Genomic DNA, 13,418 nt, shown 5'->3' on the forward strand with positions numbered 1-13,418 from the left:
CATGGGGATGTTACAATGGTCATAAGTGTGAAAAATGGTCATAAGTCACTTTTTTCCATGCCATTGTAACTTCAAATGATCACTAAACAAACTGTTGTTAAGTAGACTACCTCTGCTTGAAAGAAAAAAAATGCTTAAGATTTAAACCTCGGAACTAATACATATATTTGGAGAGGGGTTGTCTATGTATATATGATTTATTTTGTTTGCCATGAAGCAACATATCCCCTTATTTGCTATTAATTAGTTACTCAATACAGAAACTTTGAATGTATTTATTTATTAATTCTATTTACATACTGCCTAATCAACTGCAGACTATAACTGCAGCAGTTTATAATAGCTAATAAATGTATAATTCAGGGACGGTTTCTTGTTGAAGTTGGCATAGCACAGCCTCTTCTTACCTTAAACCCTCCCACAAAGTGGTATTGTCAATTTTGTTTAGCTAGACAATTATGCTTCCACCTGCCATCTAAAGGAGACAGAAGGAGCAAATGTCCAGAACGCAAATAGTGAGGATCAGGCTGGAAAGCATTCTGCCCAGTCCCTCGGAATTCATAAACTAAAAATAATCCAAGACAAATGTTTAAACATTGCCTCCACCAGATCCCATCCACAAAAAGTCAATGTTTTGGTGGCTTGGAGCTATTTGGCAACAAAGTGGTTGTGGTAACCAGTCAGGATGTTTACCTGTCTCATTTCTCACTAACGAAAAATTAGCAACTGTAAACAAGACTACTGACTGACAGCCCAGCAAAGCAATAAAAAAATACAGAAGTAGAGATATTTCACCACTGTGTAGGCCCAAACGTGTGCTTGAATCTTTGCTTGGTGAATTTTATTCTTTGTGTTTCTTCACCAGCAGTCTGAGATTTGCTGCTCCCATTTTATCTCATAGTGTTCCTTTGTAATAGAATGATCCAACCAGAATCAAAATACAGAGAGAAGCAGCTTGACTATAATCATACTAACTCAGTGCCAAAGGCTAACTCGATATTTCCTAACAAGCCACTGACAAATTGAAATGACCATCAGAATCTGTCAGAATACATGAGATGCCTGAAGCAAAATCATCCCACAGATATATCCTGAGAGCAGTCATTTTTACCTGGACTAGGAAATTATCTGACAACAACAAAGATCTAGATCAGTGATGGCGAACCTTTTTTGGCTCGTGTGCCAAAAGGGGGGGAGGGCAGGGGGTCGCGTGTAGGTGTGCCACACCCATGATGCAATGTGCGACCTCCTAGCACACATGCTCGCATGACCAGCGTGACCCCCCCATTTTTTGTATGCCTTTTTCGCCCTCCCCAGGCTCCAGAGGCTTTATAGGAGCCTGGGGGGTGTGAAATCAGCTCCCCGCCCCCCTGGAGGCCCTCCAGAGGCTTCAGGGAAGTTCCTGAAGCCTCTGGAGCGCAAAATAACAGCCCTATGGGCAAACAGGAAGTTCGGGAATGGACTTCCAGTTTGCTTGTAGGGGCGGTTTTAACCCTCTGGAGCCTTTAGGGACCTTCCGGAGAGTTCCCTGAAGGCTCTGTAGGGCAAAAAAATGACTCTATGAGCAAACTGGAAGTCAGTTCCAGTTTGTCCATAGGGGCGTTTTTAGTCCTCCGGAGCCTTCAGGGACCTTCAGGAGGCTTCCCCGAAGGCTTTGGAGGACTAAAAACGGCCATATGAGCAAACCTAAAGTCAGTTCCCGAACGTCCAGTTTGCCTGTAGGGCCAGTTTTTTGTGCTCCAGAGACTTCAGGAAAGCTCCTGAAGCCTCAAGAACGCCTTCAGGGTGGGAGGATGTTTTTGCCCTCCCTAGGCTCCTATAAAGCCTCTGGGGTCTGGGGAGAGCAAAAAATGGCCTCAAAAAAAAGGCTGAAATCAGCCGGCCAGCAAGCAGCTTTACAATCTTATGAAAATAATCCTGTCCAGATGGATTAACACATGTTAACACTATGTTATATCCTCCCAATTCAAATTATTATTAAAAACATTTTTGCTCCAAATTCTAAGAAGAAAGTTTTTGAGAAACTGGAAGACATTATCCTTGCACAATAGTAGCAATACTTGAGTTGATATTACTGGTAGCAGGAGGAAAGTGTATGCAATTTTAGCCGCTCATTCTGCAATTCACTTGTCTTGCATGCATATATACCTACACATGTACATACAGATAGTATTTATGAATTGTTATGTTTGGAAGGATTAGTTAATCCTGTAGTTTTAAATTTCATTTTCTGCTGAACTTGGATCACAATAAAATATGTTTAAACTTGGTTTGGAAATGCTATTTTACAAACAGCACTTTTATATCATGCTATCTCAAATTGTGAGTGGGAAGCTATCTGTCTGGAAGTACTCCAATACAGTATCAAACTTTCTCTCCAAGGTTCCTTCCAGCTCTATTCTGATTGATCAATTGGTTGATTATAAAAGAAAATAAAAGATACCTATTATCTGTATACCTGGGGTAATGTTCATGAGCTGCCCTTCCTCTCTTAGTGGAAATTGGCACAAGTGAATTTAAGAACTGCTATCATTATTGGTTCCAGTCCACTGACATATTGTCCAGCCATTATCTTCTACTGCATTCATTAGTTTAATGCCCTTTACTAGGTTTGTGTTAATAAATTACCTGTATGTTATTCTATCTGGCCTGCTATTAACACTCAGATTCTGGAAAAAATAATAATCTCATGAAGCTTTTTATTTATGTTAGACTGGACATGATATCTAATGCCAATTTTATACCTGTCCCCAGATATAAATGGCATGATCTTATCGCAAACTGAGCTAAAATGCTCATGTAAAAGATTATAACAATGCTTGCATGTTAGAATTATTTTGATAGCTAGAGACAGAGTCATTTCATCTTCTGGTTTACAGTGTATCCTTTCATTTCAGAACCTAGAAGTTTTTTTTCTTAGCAATAATACCAGAAAGGTGATCCATCTTTGGGTACCGTTGGAATAATGCCGTGAATATTATTCCAATAACTACTAATGCACATGTTATTTGAGTTTAACTCTTCAAAACACATGTGAGCACACATAGAGATTATTTAGTGATTTCAAAGTAATAAGGACTCTGTGCATACCACACATGCCTTGGTGCTTTAAATTTATTTGTACAGCTGCAAAATTCTCAGATTAACTATCTGTCAGGAGAAGTAAAATATGGTCTGGAAAGTAAGGAGATGAAATCCAAGACACTGGGAGAAAAATTACAAAATGAACTTCTGCAATATGAATTACTTAAAAGAGAGAGAGAGAAAAAAAAACCTCTCACACTTTCTAGAATAATAACCTGTAGTTGGAAGACCAGTATATCATTAGCAATAGCCTGGATAGTTCCAGCCATTTACTAATAGGCAGCATTTATTGACATAGCTGTCACTGAAACTCCTTTTCTCTTAAATCTGCTGGAATATAAATTTGGTCCTAATGCAAATACCACATAGTGTCCCAGAGGCAAGACTGCAGGCAAGAAAACAGAACTGCAATCTTCACAAATGATCAGTCTGTTCCCATGGAATCAGCCTGCTATTAAATCCTCAGATTTTAATGGTTACATTTTCTTGAGGAAGATTAAAATTATACGTTTACATGACATGCTTTTTATCATTCTGATTGTGTCAATACATATCAGCTATGTGTCATTCTTTCATTGCATTTCAACAAAAAATGTTTAGTTTGTTGCCTATTTGCACATTTTTAAAGGACTGGAAACTTAAAAGTGTAGTAGTCCATTTCCAGTCTCTGAACTAACCTCTGCGACATGTATAAATATTCAGATATATATGCCACATATATATACAAACAGTACGAATCCTGTTATGCTAGTGCATATGATGTCCCATTAAGATCTACAATATTTAAAACCAATATAAGAGTTAAAGTAATTGCACAAAAAAAAACCAAGACAGCAAAACAAAAAAATACAAAAAGGAAAACTGTATTACCTTGTTTCTCTGAAAATAAGACTTACCCTGAAAATAAGCCCTAGGCTGATTTTATTTTTTGCGTGCTCATAATATAAGCTCTACCCCAAAAATAATCCTTAGTTAAGGTCGTCATCAGTGCATGATGTGGCCAGCACCGGAAAAGGAAAAACCGCAAGGGCCAACGGTGTCTAGCAGGAGCTGCAGTCTGCGCCAAACAGCATAGGTGAGTTGATTACCTGTTCAAGCAGAAGGCTAAAGCAGAGGTGGGGGTGGCATGTGATCTGGATGCACCACGTGGACTGCAGGCCAGCCAAGAGACATGAAGATGGCTGCCCACCCATTCTGCCCCACCACTTCTCAGCTTGTCTGCGACCCATGCAGCATGTTGTGGCCACCAGCAGCCAGCAGAGCTTGCAGCAGATTCAGACAGTGAGGAGGTTGGGGAGGAGTCACAGTCCTGGAATCTGAGGAAGGCTCTGACGAGTGCTCTGTGTCGGAGGCAGAGATGGGGGCAGGGTTGTCTGACAGTTATAAGCTGCCTTTGAAGTTGGACATCAGTGGGGAAGAACAGCTGGAGCCTGTTCCCAGTGTGTGCATCCACAGGGCTGCCAGGAAAAAGGAACAGCTAAGGAGCAAGGGTTGATTCAGGGGTAAAGCCACAGGTGGATGGTGGATGGCCCTTCCCATAGGGAATAAAGAGGAGCAAAAAGGTAGTGGAGTTTTGCAGGAGACAATTAGTTCAATTCATTCGGGTAAAGATCTGTTCCTGACTTCTTGCCAAGTATTATCTCCCATAGAGTGGCATTTGGAAGGTATCAGCCTAGTAGCTCTCCAAGTCTGATAAAAGTCTGTAGTTGTGAAATCTCTTGAAAGACTATTGGCCATGACTTTGCTGGAATTCACGTTAAACAAAATAAAAGGGGTTTTATTGGGATGAGGAATTGGCTTCATATTACAAGTTATTAAAGAAGAATGCATATAGGAAATCATTACCAGAACAAATTGGATTTTCTCCCCAATGTTCAATTTAAAAAAGATAGAATTTCACCTTGATACTGACGTGATTGTATTATATCTAAGAAAACAATGTAAATTTAGAAGGCAGGAGCAACATTGCATAATTAACACAAATGAAAATTGGAAACCATTAAGCCAATTGAAGTCCAACTCTAGACCCTCCTTCCCAACTTACATGAAATTGTATTACATACCCAAATTGGTAAATTCAAGTAATCCTTGCTAAGCAACTATTTGAAGTTACAAAAGGCCTCCCTAGAGTCCCTATTTGTGACCAATTTTTAAAGTTCCAGTGGTCGTTCGTCCCCACCATGATTTTTATGCAGGTATCAGGTCCTTATTTTTCGATGTTTGCTTAACAATTGTAGCATTTGGTTAATAATCCTAGTATTTGCTTAATGACTTTCTCAAAAAAGTAGGACTAGGCAATAACTCAATTAATGACTGGCACAACTTATGACCATAACTCTGAGCTCAGTTATGGTTGTAAGTCATGGACTGCCTGTAATTAACATCATAAGGATTGTTATAATAGCATACAAACATCAAATATAGAATTTTATATGGAAGCTCAAATGTGCAAATTAAGTATGTGAACAGCACAGAATTTCAACAAGCAGCATGAGATATAGCAATATGTGAAGAGTGTGTCATAAAAAATTGAGGACATATGTTTCCTGATCAAAAAATGAGCTGAAATGGGAGTGGGTGGAGGAAGGCAATGTAATGCTTGGAATAAAAAAAAATATCTGGAAATAATTTACACAAAAAACATGAATATAATAGAGATACAGTGTCTTTTCTATTGGCAAAGTATTTCATCACGCCCAGCTAGAGAAACGGATTCAGGCTGTTTTCCCAGCACAAATGCATATATACAACATGACTTGCACAAATTTCATGCACCAAATGTGAACTCTGCGCTATCCCAGATTCTTCACAATAGGATTCTTTATAGTCTTGGGTTTATCATATCCAGCCATTCTAGAAACTATTCTCATGGGTTTACATCATGGAAAGAGCCATGCTCAAATTGATTCTGACAAGACCAAAATAGTTTGTTGCATTCCATTACTTTGAGATGAAAATAATGATGTGCCCTCGTGGCCTTTGAAGGCTCGTCAGTAACAGAGGAAAGTTGCAAAGGAAGTCTATATTTTTCCTCCTCTTTGTAGGAAGAGATAGAACCTATCAAGACCACACAAAGTGCCAGATGGAGCTCATCTTACTGACACTGAAGAGTCCTCATAGCATTAGTCACTCCAAATGAGTCATTGTGTGAAGATGAAATATGAGTGTCAACAAAGCCCACTGTAGTTTTTAGAGATAATATTTTGTTCTAAATGAGAAAATGGCCACAACCTCTGATCTATCTACCTCACGATTTTGATCCCTGCAAATCTAATCTTTGCTGACACTTTTTTTAGGATACTGCACAGAAAATCAACTTACATAAAGATAAGAAAAGAAACATCTACCTGTTACATTTTTTCCTGTCTTGCTTCTGAAAAAAGACCTAGAAAACTGACAAGGGAAAAAGCATCAAACCTACATTTTTCTATTGGAATATGGTACTATTTATTTTTAGGTGAACATAAGACAGCAGACATTTTTCATTATATTGCTGTAAGAGATGTTGGAATGTAACCAGTATTAAGTCTGAAATATAATTAACATAGACTGCCTCAAATTTATATTTATTTGTGTTGAGTTGAGAAACTTACTTTTATTATATAAACATCCTTTTGGATAATAGCTATTTAAATTTTCCCCCTAAACACCTACCTCTCAAACTCTGAAGCTCAAACATTTTCTGTCAGGCTTCTTAGAAAATATGAGCCGAGCCAAGTAGCAATTTAGCAATAGCATCAGAAATAGCATTTAAACTTATATACTGGTTCATATGCTTTACAGTCCTCTCTAAGCGGTTTACAGAGTCACATATTGCCCCTAACAATCTGGGTCCTCATTTTGCCGATATTGGAAGGATGGAAGACTGAGTCAACCTTGAGCTGGTCAGGATCAAATTCCTGGCAGTGGAATGCAGAGTTAGCCTGCAATACTGCATTCTAACCACTGTGCCACCACAGCTCACTTCAGTCACATAGATGGCCTCCCCAAAAGAAAACCATTTGTATATTGATTATTCACCATTGTGTTCCTATCGGAAGTAATATACTCATGCTAATAATGCTACCTAAGGAGATGTGTGGCTGAGGCATAAAGTCATGGCACATGAACCATCCAAACAACATTCTAAAACAATTTTCTCTACTCAATGCCCTCAAAATATTTCAGGGATATTAATTCACCACCATTCTTAATTACCAAGCTATGTGACTACACCACTGAAGTAGCACTTGAATTAATCTTGGATTAAAAACGTGCTTAAATTGCGGATGACTTCAGTCCATCCCTACCGATATTCACAGGTACATGTGATTTATCTTTACTGTCATTGTACAAAATAAAGACACCGAAATTGGTTGCACTTTGCAGATAAACTGAAGAATGAGTAGGTTTGTAACAGAAGTTGCATCAAGGATAACTGCATAAAATGAGGTAGAACTCTGTTCTTCACATTTTACTAGTCTTCACTTAATAATGTGTACTCAATTGACTCATTTTTCTGCATTCACACAGCACACTAAACTATTATGGTTTGGATTCCACACAATAGGCTAAGCAAAAAACATGCTTGGTTAATGTGTGATGGTTTATATAAATTTTTTTATTTCTTGTTCCCATATAATTAAACAAAGTCTCAATATGAGTCACTTGCTCAATCTCTGTATTATTGAAAAAGAAGGAATCCCTTTGAGATTCAGTGTGCAATAAATTCTTAAGCTCTACTTTGAGAGGCATGATTTGGCACCAGAAAGCTCCCATTATATGAAAGAATGCATTAAGATATAAAAGCAATGTTTTAATTTATTTGGGGAAATGAAACAAAGACAATAACTGTCAATGAATTCTGATGGAGACATGCACCCTGTTGAGATATAAAAATGTGACTGATAAGCTTTCAGTTCATGGAATTACTTTATTGGTAAAATCTTCTTCATCCCCTTTTTCTTTCCTTCATTCTAACCTCTCTGCTGTCTGCCTCCCACTCACTCTGCTGCAGTTTGGCTGTTGTCTTCTGCACAGATCCTCTGGCAGCTGTTTCCTTTTTAAAAACAATCACCCTGCACCTACCTCCAGAGTGCTTTATCACTTTTAATAGCAGCTGAAGTGTCTTAAAGTTTCCAGCTGCCAACCACATCTTCAAGAAAGCAGCTGGACATGAGCTCCATTATGAGCCATATGCAGCCGCATAACTCAATAGTAGCACATACAGTATATTATGAGTGCAGTGAATCTCATGCTTTGGAAGAGCATTACAGAGTCCTTTAGTATATTAAATTCCATGTAGCAGCATTCTCATATATTACATATGCTCTTTTGTACTAAGATTTGCATTTTCCAGTTGTGGAGTTTATAGCTTGAAGCTTCTACCCAAAAACCCATGAAAAGGGAAACATACCTTGGGAAATGTTGGCAATGGTAAAAAGCTTTAATGCTGCCACTTCTTTTCATTCTTAAGCTATGGAATGTGAAATAATATGCTTGCACTCATGCTCTCACTCACAGCATTAGGGTGAGGTTTTCCGGTTCCACCACAAAACCGCGTTCGACTAAACCGCGCTCGACTAAACCGCGTAGCTGATGTCATCAACAGCGCGACAATAGTGCGGAGACAGAAGCACGCTGTAAACGCTAAACCTAAAATTAACACCTAAACCTAACCCCCCTAAACCTAATCCTAAACCTAACCCTAAACCTAACCCTTACCTTGTTGAATCGGCTTGCTTTCAAAGCGCTATTTAAAGCGCCCTTCTTTCTCCGCGCTCGCTGTTGTCGCCCTGTTGATGATGTCAGCGACGCAGCTTAGTCGAGCACGGTTTTGTCGTGCCATGAGGTTTTCCGCGCTCATTTGCATGACATCTACATAGCTTAGAAAAGAAACTAGCTTCTGGAAAAGGGAAAAAAAACTTCAAGAAAGAAGGAAACTACAGTTATTTTATATCTTCCTATTGTGGCATAAAACAACCACCAAAACTTGTAATCACTAGGCCAATTTGATCTAATGGCTAATGCACCAGCCTAGAAACCAGGAAATTGAGTTCTAGTTTCAATCTTAGGCATGAAAGCCAGCAGGGTGATTTTGGGTCAATCACTTTCTTTCAGCCCAACCCCCACCTTATGGGGTTGTTGTTGTTGTGAGGAAAATATGAAGGGGAATGAATATTAGGTACACTTGTGGCCTTGAGTTATTTATAAAGGTAATAAGGGCAGGAAATAAAAAAACATTTAAAAAAAAAAGATAAGTGCTAACATAAATAGTAAAGCAGCAACAAATCATTTCCATTTTAATTTATGAGGCAGTGCTAACCATTTCAGGGAAAAGCAAATGTGGATAATTGTTAACAGCCACCATAGTTCCCTCCGGTTCATTGCTCATTGTTCATTGCTCTTTCACCCTCAGTACCCATTTCACCCAGCTGGTACTTCTTATAGATCAAGACATCAACTATTGTTTGGCATCAAACATAAAAATACTGATGGAACTCAGATTAGGAGCAAAATACATCTTTGCCTGCGGATGATCCTATGTTTGATGTTTGTTATTTCTACTTTTAAAAGACCTCAGGCCATAGAACTGGAAAGACTTCTCCAGATACTCTTACTGTTTCTCAAAGCAGGCCATCCTAGGTCAAAGTATATTCAAAGAGAGAGCTAAACATCACTGTATCTTTTCTACACCCCACCCAAAATTGTAATTAAATTGTATAGATTGCTTCAGCTTCCCTGCCTTATTACTTCTGGTATGCAATTCCACAAGGGGAAGATTAATACCGAGACAAGTACTCATATAATCTCTAAAATGCTCATTTATTTGATTTTATGTTTACCCTGACTTTGCACCAATAAATGACATTGAAGACAGCCATTGATTAAACACTGAGTCATGATTTCCTATTAGATATGCATATCTAATAGGATATCTGCCTATGGCAGATGAAAGGCAGCTGAAATAAATCATTAGTTATTGTCACTGGAAAGATTGAAATCATAAAAATAAATAAAACACCTTACGTACATGTACTTTCCTAAATTAAGGTAAGTTTACCTTCCCAAACTTGATTTCAATGCAGTTTTCTTTAAATTTCTCCTGTAAAGTCTCTGCTAGCTGACAGAGCAAAGCACCATTATCCAATTTCTCCATGAAGGTTTCAGCTGTTATTTCTTTTCCTGAAAAAAGATACAAAAGGAATACCAATCAGCACCAGTTTTGTGGATTGTTCATTGTGTGGAAAAACATGATTGCACTGTGGATTTTGTTTGCATCAAATTGTGATTGCTCCCTGCTGAATAAATATATCTCACATTATAAATCACATATTCAATTGTACTTTTTAAAAAAAGATGGCAGAACCTTTATTAAAGGAAAGTTATAGTCAATGAAGTCAAAACATATTTTATTTCTTGATTACTAATCTGTATTTTCCCCTGCAGCAGTTAATGGTAACACTGAAGAGCATTGTTCTAAAGCTTAAAACACATGTAGCCAATGTAGTAGCTTCACATACTGAGACATTTTTTTTAATAAATGCAGATGATTGCAATGCCAGATTGGCTGAAAAGATATGTTTCCATAATCTAAATTTAGCGGGTTTTCCTTTAGGATTCGGGGAGGATGACATTACAATAGAGCACCAGTCAAAAGACATATGATTTAACTTGATGAGAAGGCGCTGGAAGCAACAGCCAATGGATTGGATGTCATTTACCTTAATGAGCTGGGGGGAATGAGGATGGTGGTAGTATTTGATATTTTTTGGAGCAGAAAAAGAATACTTTGCTTATTCAGATTTAATAAATATTATAGTTCTATTTAATCTTCACAGTTATAGTTTCCTACCCACTGGAGATCTGGCTGGCTTCCATTCCGATAGCATTCAGAGGGCCTTGAAAGGACCTGCTGTTTTTCTAGAACTGGGCATGGGTAGTCGAAGCCCCTTGCTGGATATTTGTTATATCTGTTCTTTGTGTTGCTAGCAGAAATGATCACTTTTTTCTGCTTTAGTTTTAATCTTCCTTTACTTTTCTAATTTATCTTCTATTTTTATTTGTTTGTATATATTGTGAGATAACCGAACACATCTTGGAATCACCACCAAATTGAATTTTTATTGATTGATTTATTACATTGGTAAACTCCACCTAATAATGCTAATTACACCACTTGAATACCTTTGGCATTGATAAAGTTACAATCAGTAACTGCAAAAGGTAGGAATAATGCATATAGAAGTACAGAAAAGTAAATATGACATTTTTTTTAAAAAATGTATTTCACTTTTTACAAAAAGCAATAGATGAATACATGACCAGTATAAATAAGGATAATAATGCATTTATAAGCATTTATAAATAAACACACAACAGCAAGCCAGCTGGAAGAGGACAATTGGCACAAAGAAATTCAGATCTTAGTACTTGTAACAAAGGGGCAACTACCTCTTTAAGCCACCTGGAATCCTTTGGGATTGGGTGGCATAGCCTTTTCAGTAGTAGCTCCAACCCTTTGGAACGAACTCCCCATGGAGATTCGTACCCTCACCACCGTCCAGACCTTCCACACAGCCCTTAAGACCTGGCTAGCCCGTCAGGCCTGGGGATAAAGATAATTTGTCCCCACCCGAATGATGAATGAATGTTGCTTACTATTTTACTTCTATGTATTGTTTGTGTCCATTGTCTGTACCCTCCCTTCCTTATTTTATGTAAGCCGCCCTGAGTCCCCTTAGGGAAAAGGGCGGCCTATAAATATTAATAAACATAAACATAAACAAACATATAAAAGCTTTAAATAAAATAAATGAGTAGAATGAATGAATGAATGAATAAATAAATAAATAAATAAATAAATAAATAAATAAATAAATAAATAAATAAATAAATAAATACCTCCAAGCCTTTAGATTAGCTCAACAAAATGGCCTGGAGAACAAGTTCTAAGTAATGTGTATCCCTGAATGGCACTGCCCTTGAGCTTTTTATGGTAAAAAATGTCAGTGGAAAATAGTATGTAATGCTTCTATCCCTCATTCTTGTCTCCAATGACAGATACAGTACATGAAAACAAATTGTTGCAAACAGTCATGTAAGATTGCTTTATCTATTTGTTGCATCTTGATCATTTTTGATCTTCCAAGAATCTTTTCTAAGTATCTTCCTGCCAATACCTAGCTTGCATCAAAATAGGGATGCAGAAAAGCAGTGCTCATTTTATTACAGAATCTGTTCTGTATCAGACTGCCAGAAACGCTTTTGTAAAATGACTGGAATAATTAGAAGATGGTTATTTTGTTTGTTTTCATGGCTCTCTGTGTGCAGACATGGGAGAAGACGTAGAATTATTATGAGGGCATTTTATGATTTCTACAAAGGCACTTATACCCTGCAAGCCAAATAACAATCCTAAACATCATTTGCCTGCAGAAAATGCATGAAGTGTTGCCACTCTCATTTAACTACAGTTGAAACTCTCAATGCAATTTGGGATACTGCCTAAAAAAGCCCAAATCAGAAATCCCCAGCATGCAATAGAGGTCTTCACAATTAATTTCTTTCGGCACACTTCCACTACCAGTTTAAGATAACCATGACTTAATGGCTAAAACTCTGCCTAATCTTAATACTGACTTTGACAGTTTCTTAACTTGTAATTTAAATAAACATGTTTCCAGAAAACATGATTAATTACAATTTGATCTGGTGCACACTTAAGATTGTTATATAGTGCAGATGTTGGTATGTATATAGTATTGTTCACAGAATATGTATTGTATATAATATTCCTTCCAGTCACTGTTGACTACTGGCAATTGCATGGATTAGTTCTTGCTGTTTTCAGAAGTGATTTGCATTGCTTCCTTTCTAGAGATGAGAAAAGAATCATTAATCCAAAGTTAGCAGTTGCCTTCATGCCGAGGGTGAATCTAGAACTCACAGACACCCAGTTTTTAGCCTGGTGTCTTAACCACTATGGCAGATTGGCTTTCATGATGGATATATGGGCTTGGGGTTTTTTTTGTTTATAAACAATGGCTTGTTGTATATTATTGTTTTACTACGCCAACCCAGTCTTTATTAAATCAAGATGACCCACCAACTCTGTTTAATCTAAAAAAGAGGTGGAAAGACTTAAAGCTCCTAATCCAAGCTGTCTTTAAAAAAAGCCTAGGGAAATTCTCAGTCATAGTTATCTCAATACATGAGCACACAATAGATACAAACTTAAGGTAAACCGCTCCAAACTTGATTGCAGAAAATACGAATTCAGCAACAGAGTGGTCAATGCCTGGAATACACTATCTGACTCTGTTGTAACATCCTCAAACCACTATAACTTTAAG

At 37.6% G+C, this 13,418-nt stretch overlaps 1 protein-coding gene across 1 annotated transcript in view; it reads right to left on the reverse strand.

Annotated features, from left to right (window-relative positions):
- Nucleotides 1-13,418, reverse strand: part of GAS2 (growth arrest specific 2) — a 126,773-nt gene that overhangs the window by 76,935 nt on the left and 36,420 nt on the right. The window contains exon 3 of the mRNA XM_087721399.1: nucleotides 10,127-10,248. Coding sequence (XP_087577525.1) covers nucleotides 10,127-10,248 — 122 coding nt within the window. The remainder of the gene's footprint in view (nucleotides 1-10,126; nucleotides 10,249-13,418) is intronic.

Source organism: Thamnophis sirtalis, unplaced genomic scaffold (genome assembly GCF_051295495.1).
Source record: "Thamnophis sirtalis isolate CommonGarterSnake01/CBP01778 unplaced genomic scaffold, rThaSir2_p1.2 scaffold_1, whole genome shotgun sequence".
NCBI lineage: Eukaryota > Metazoa > Chordata > Lepidosauria > Squamata > Natricidae > Thamnophis > Thamnophis sirtalis.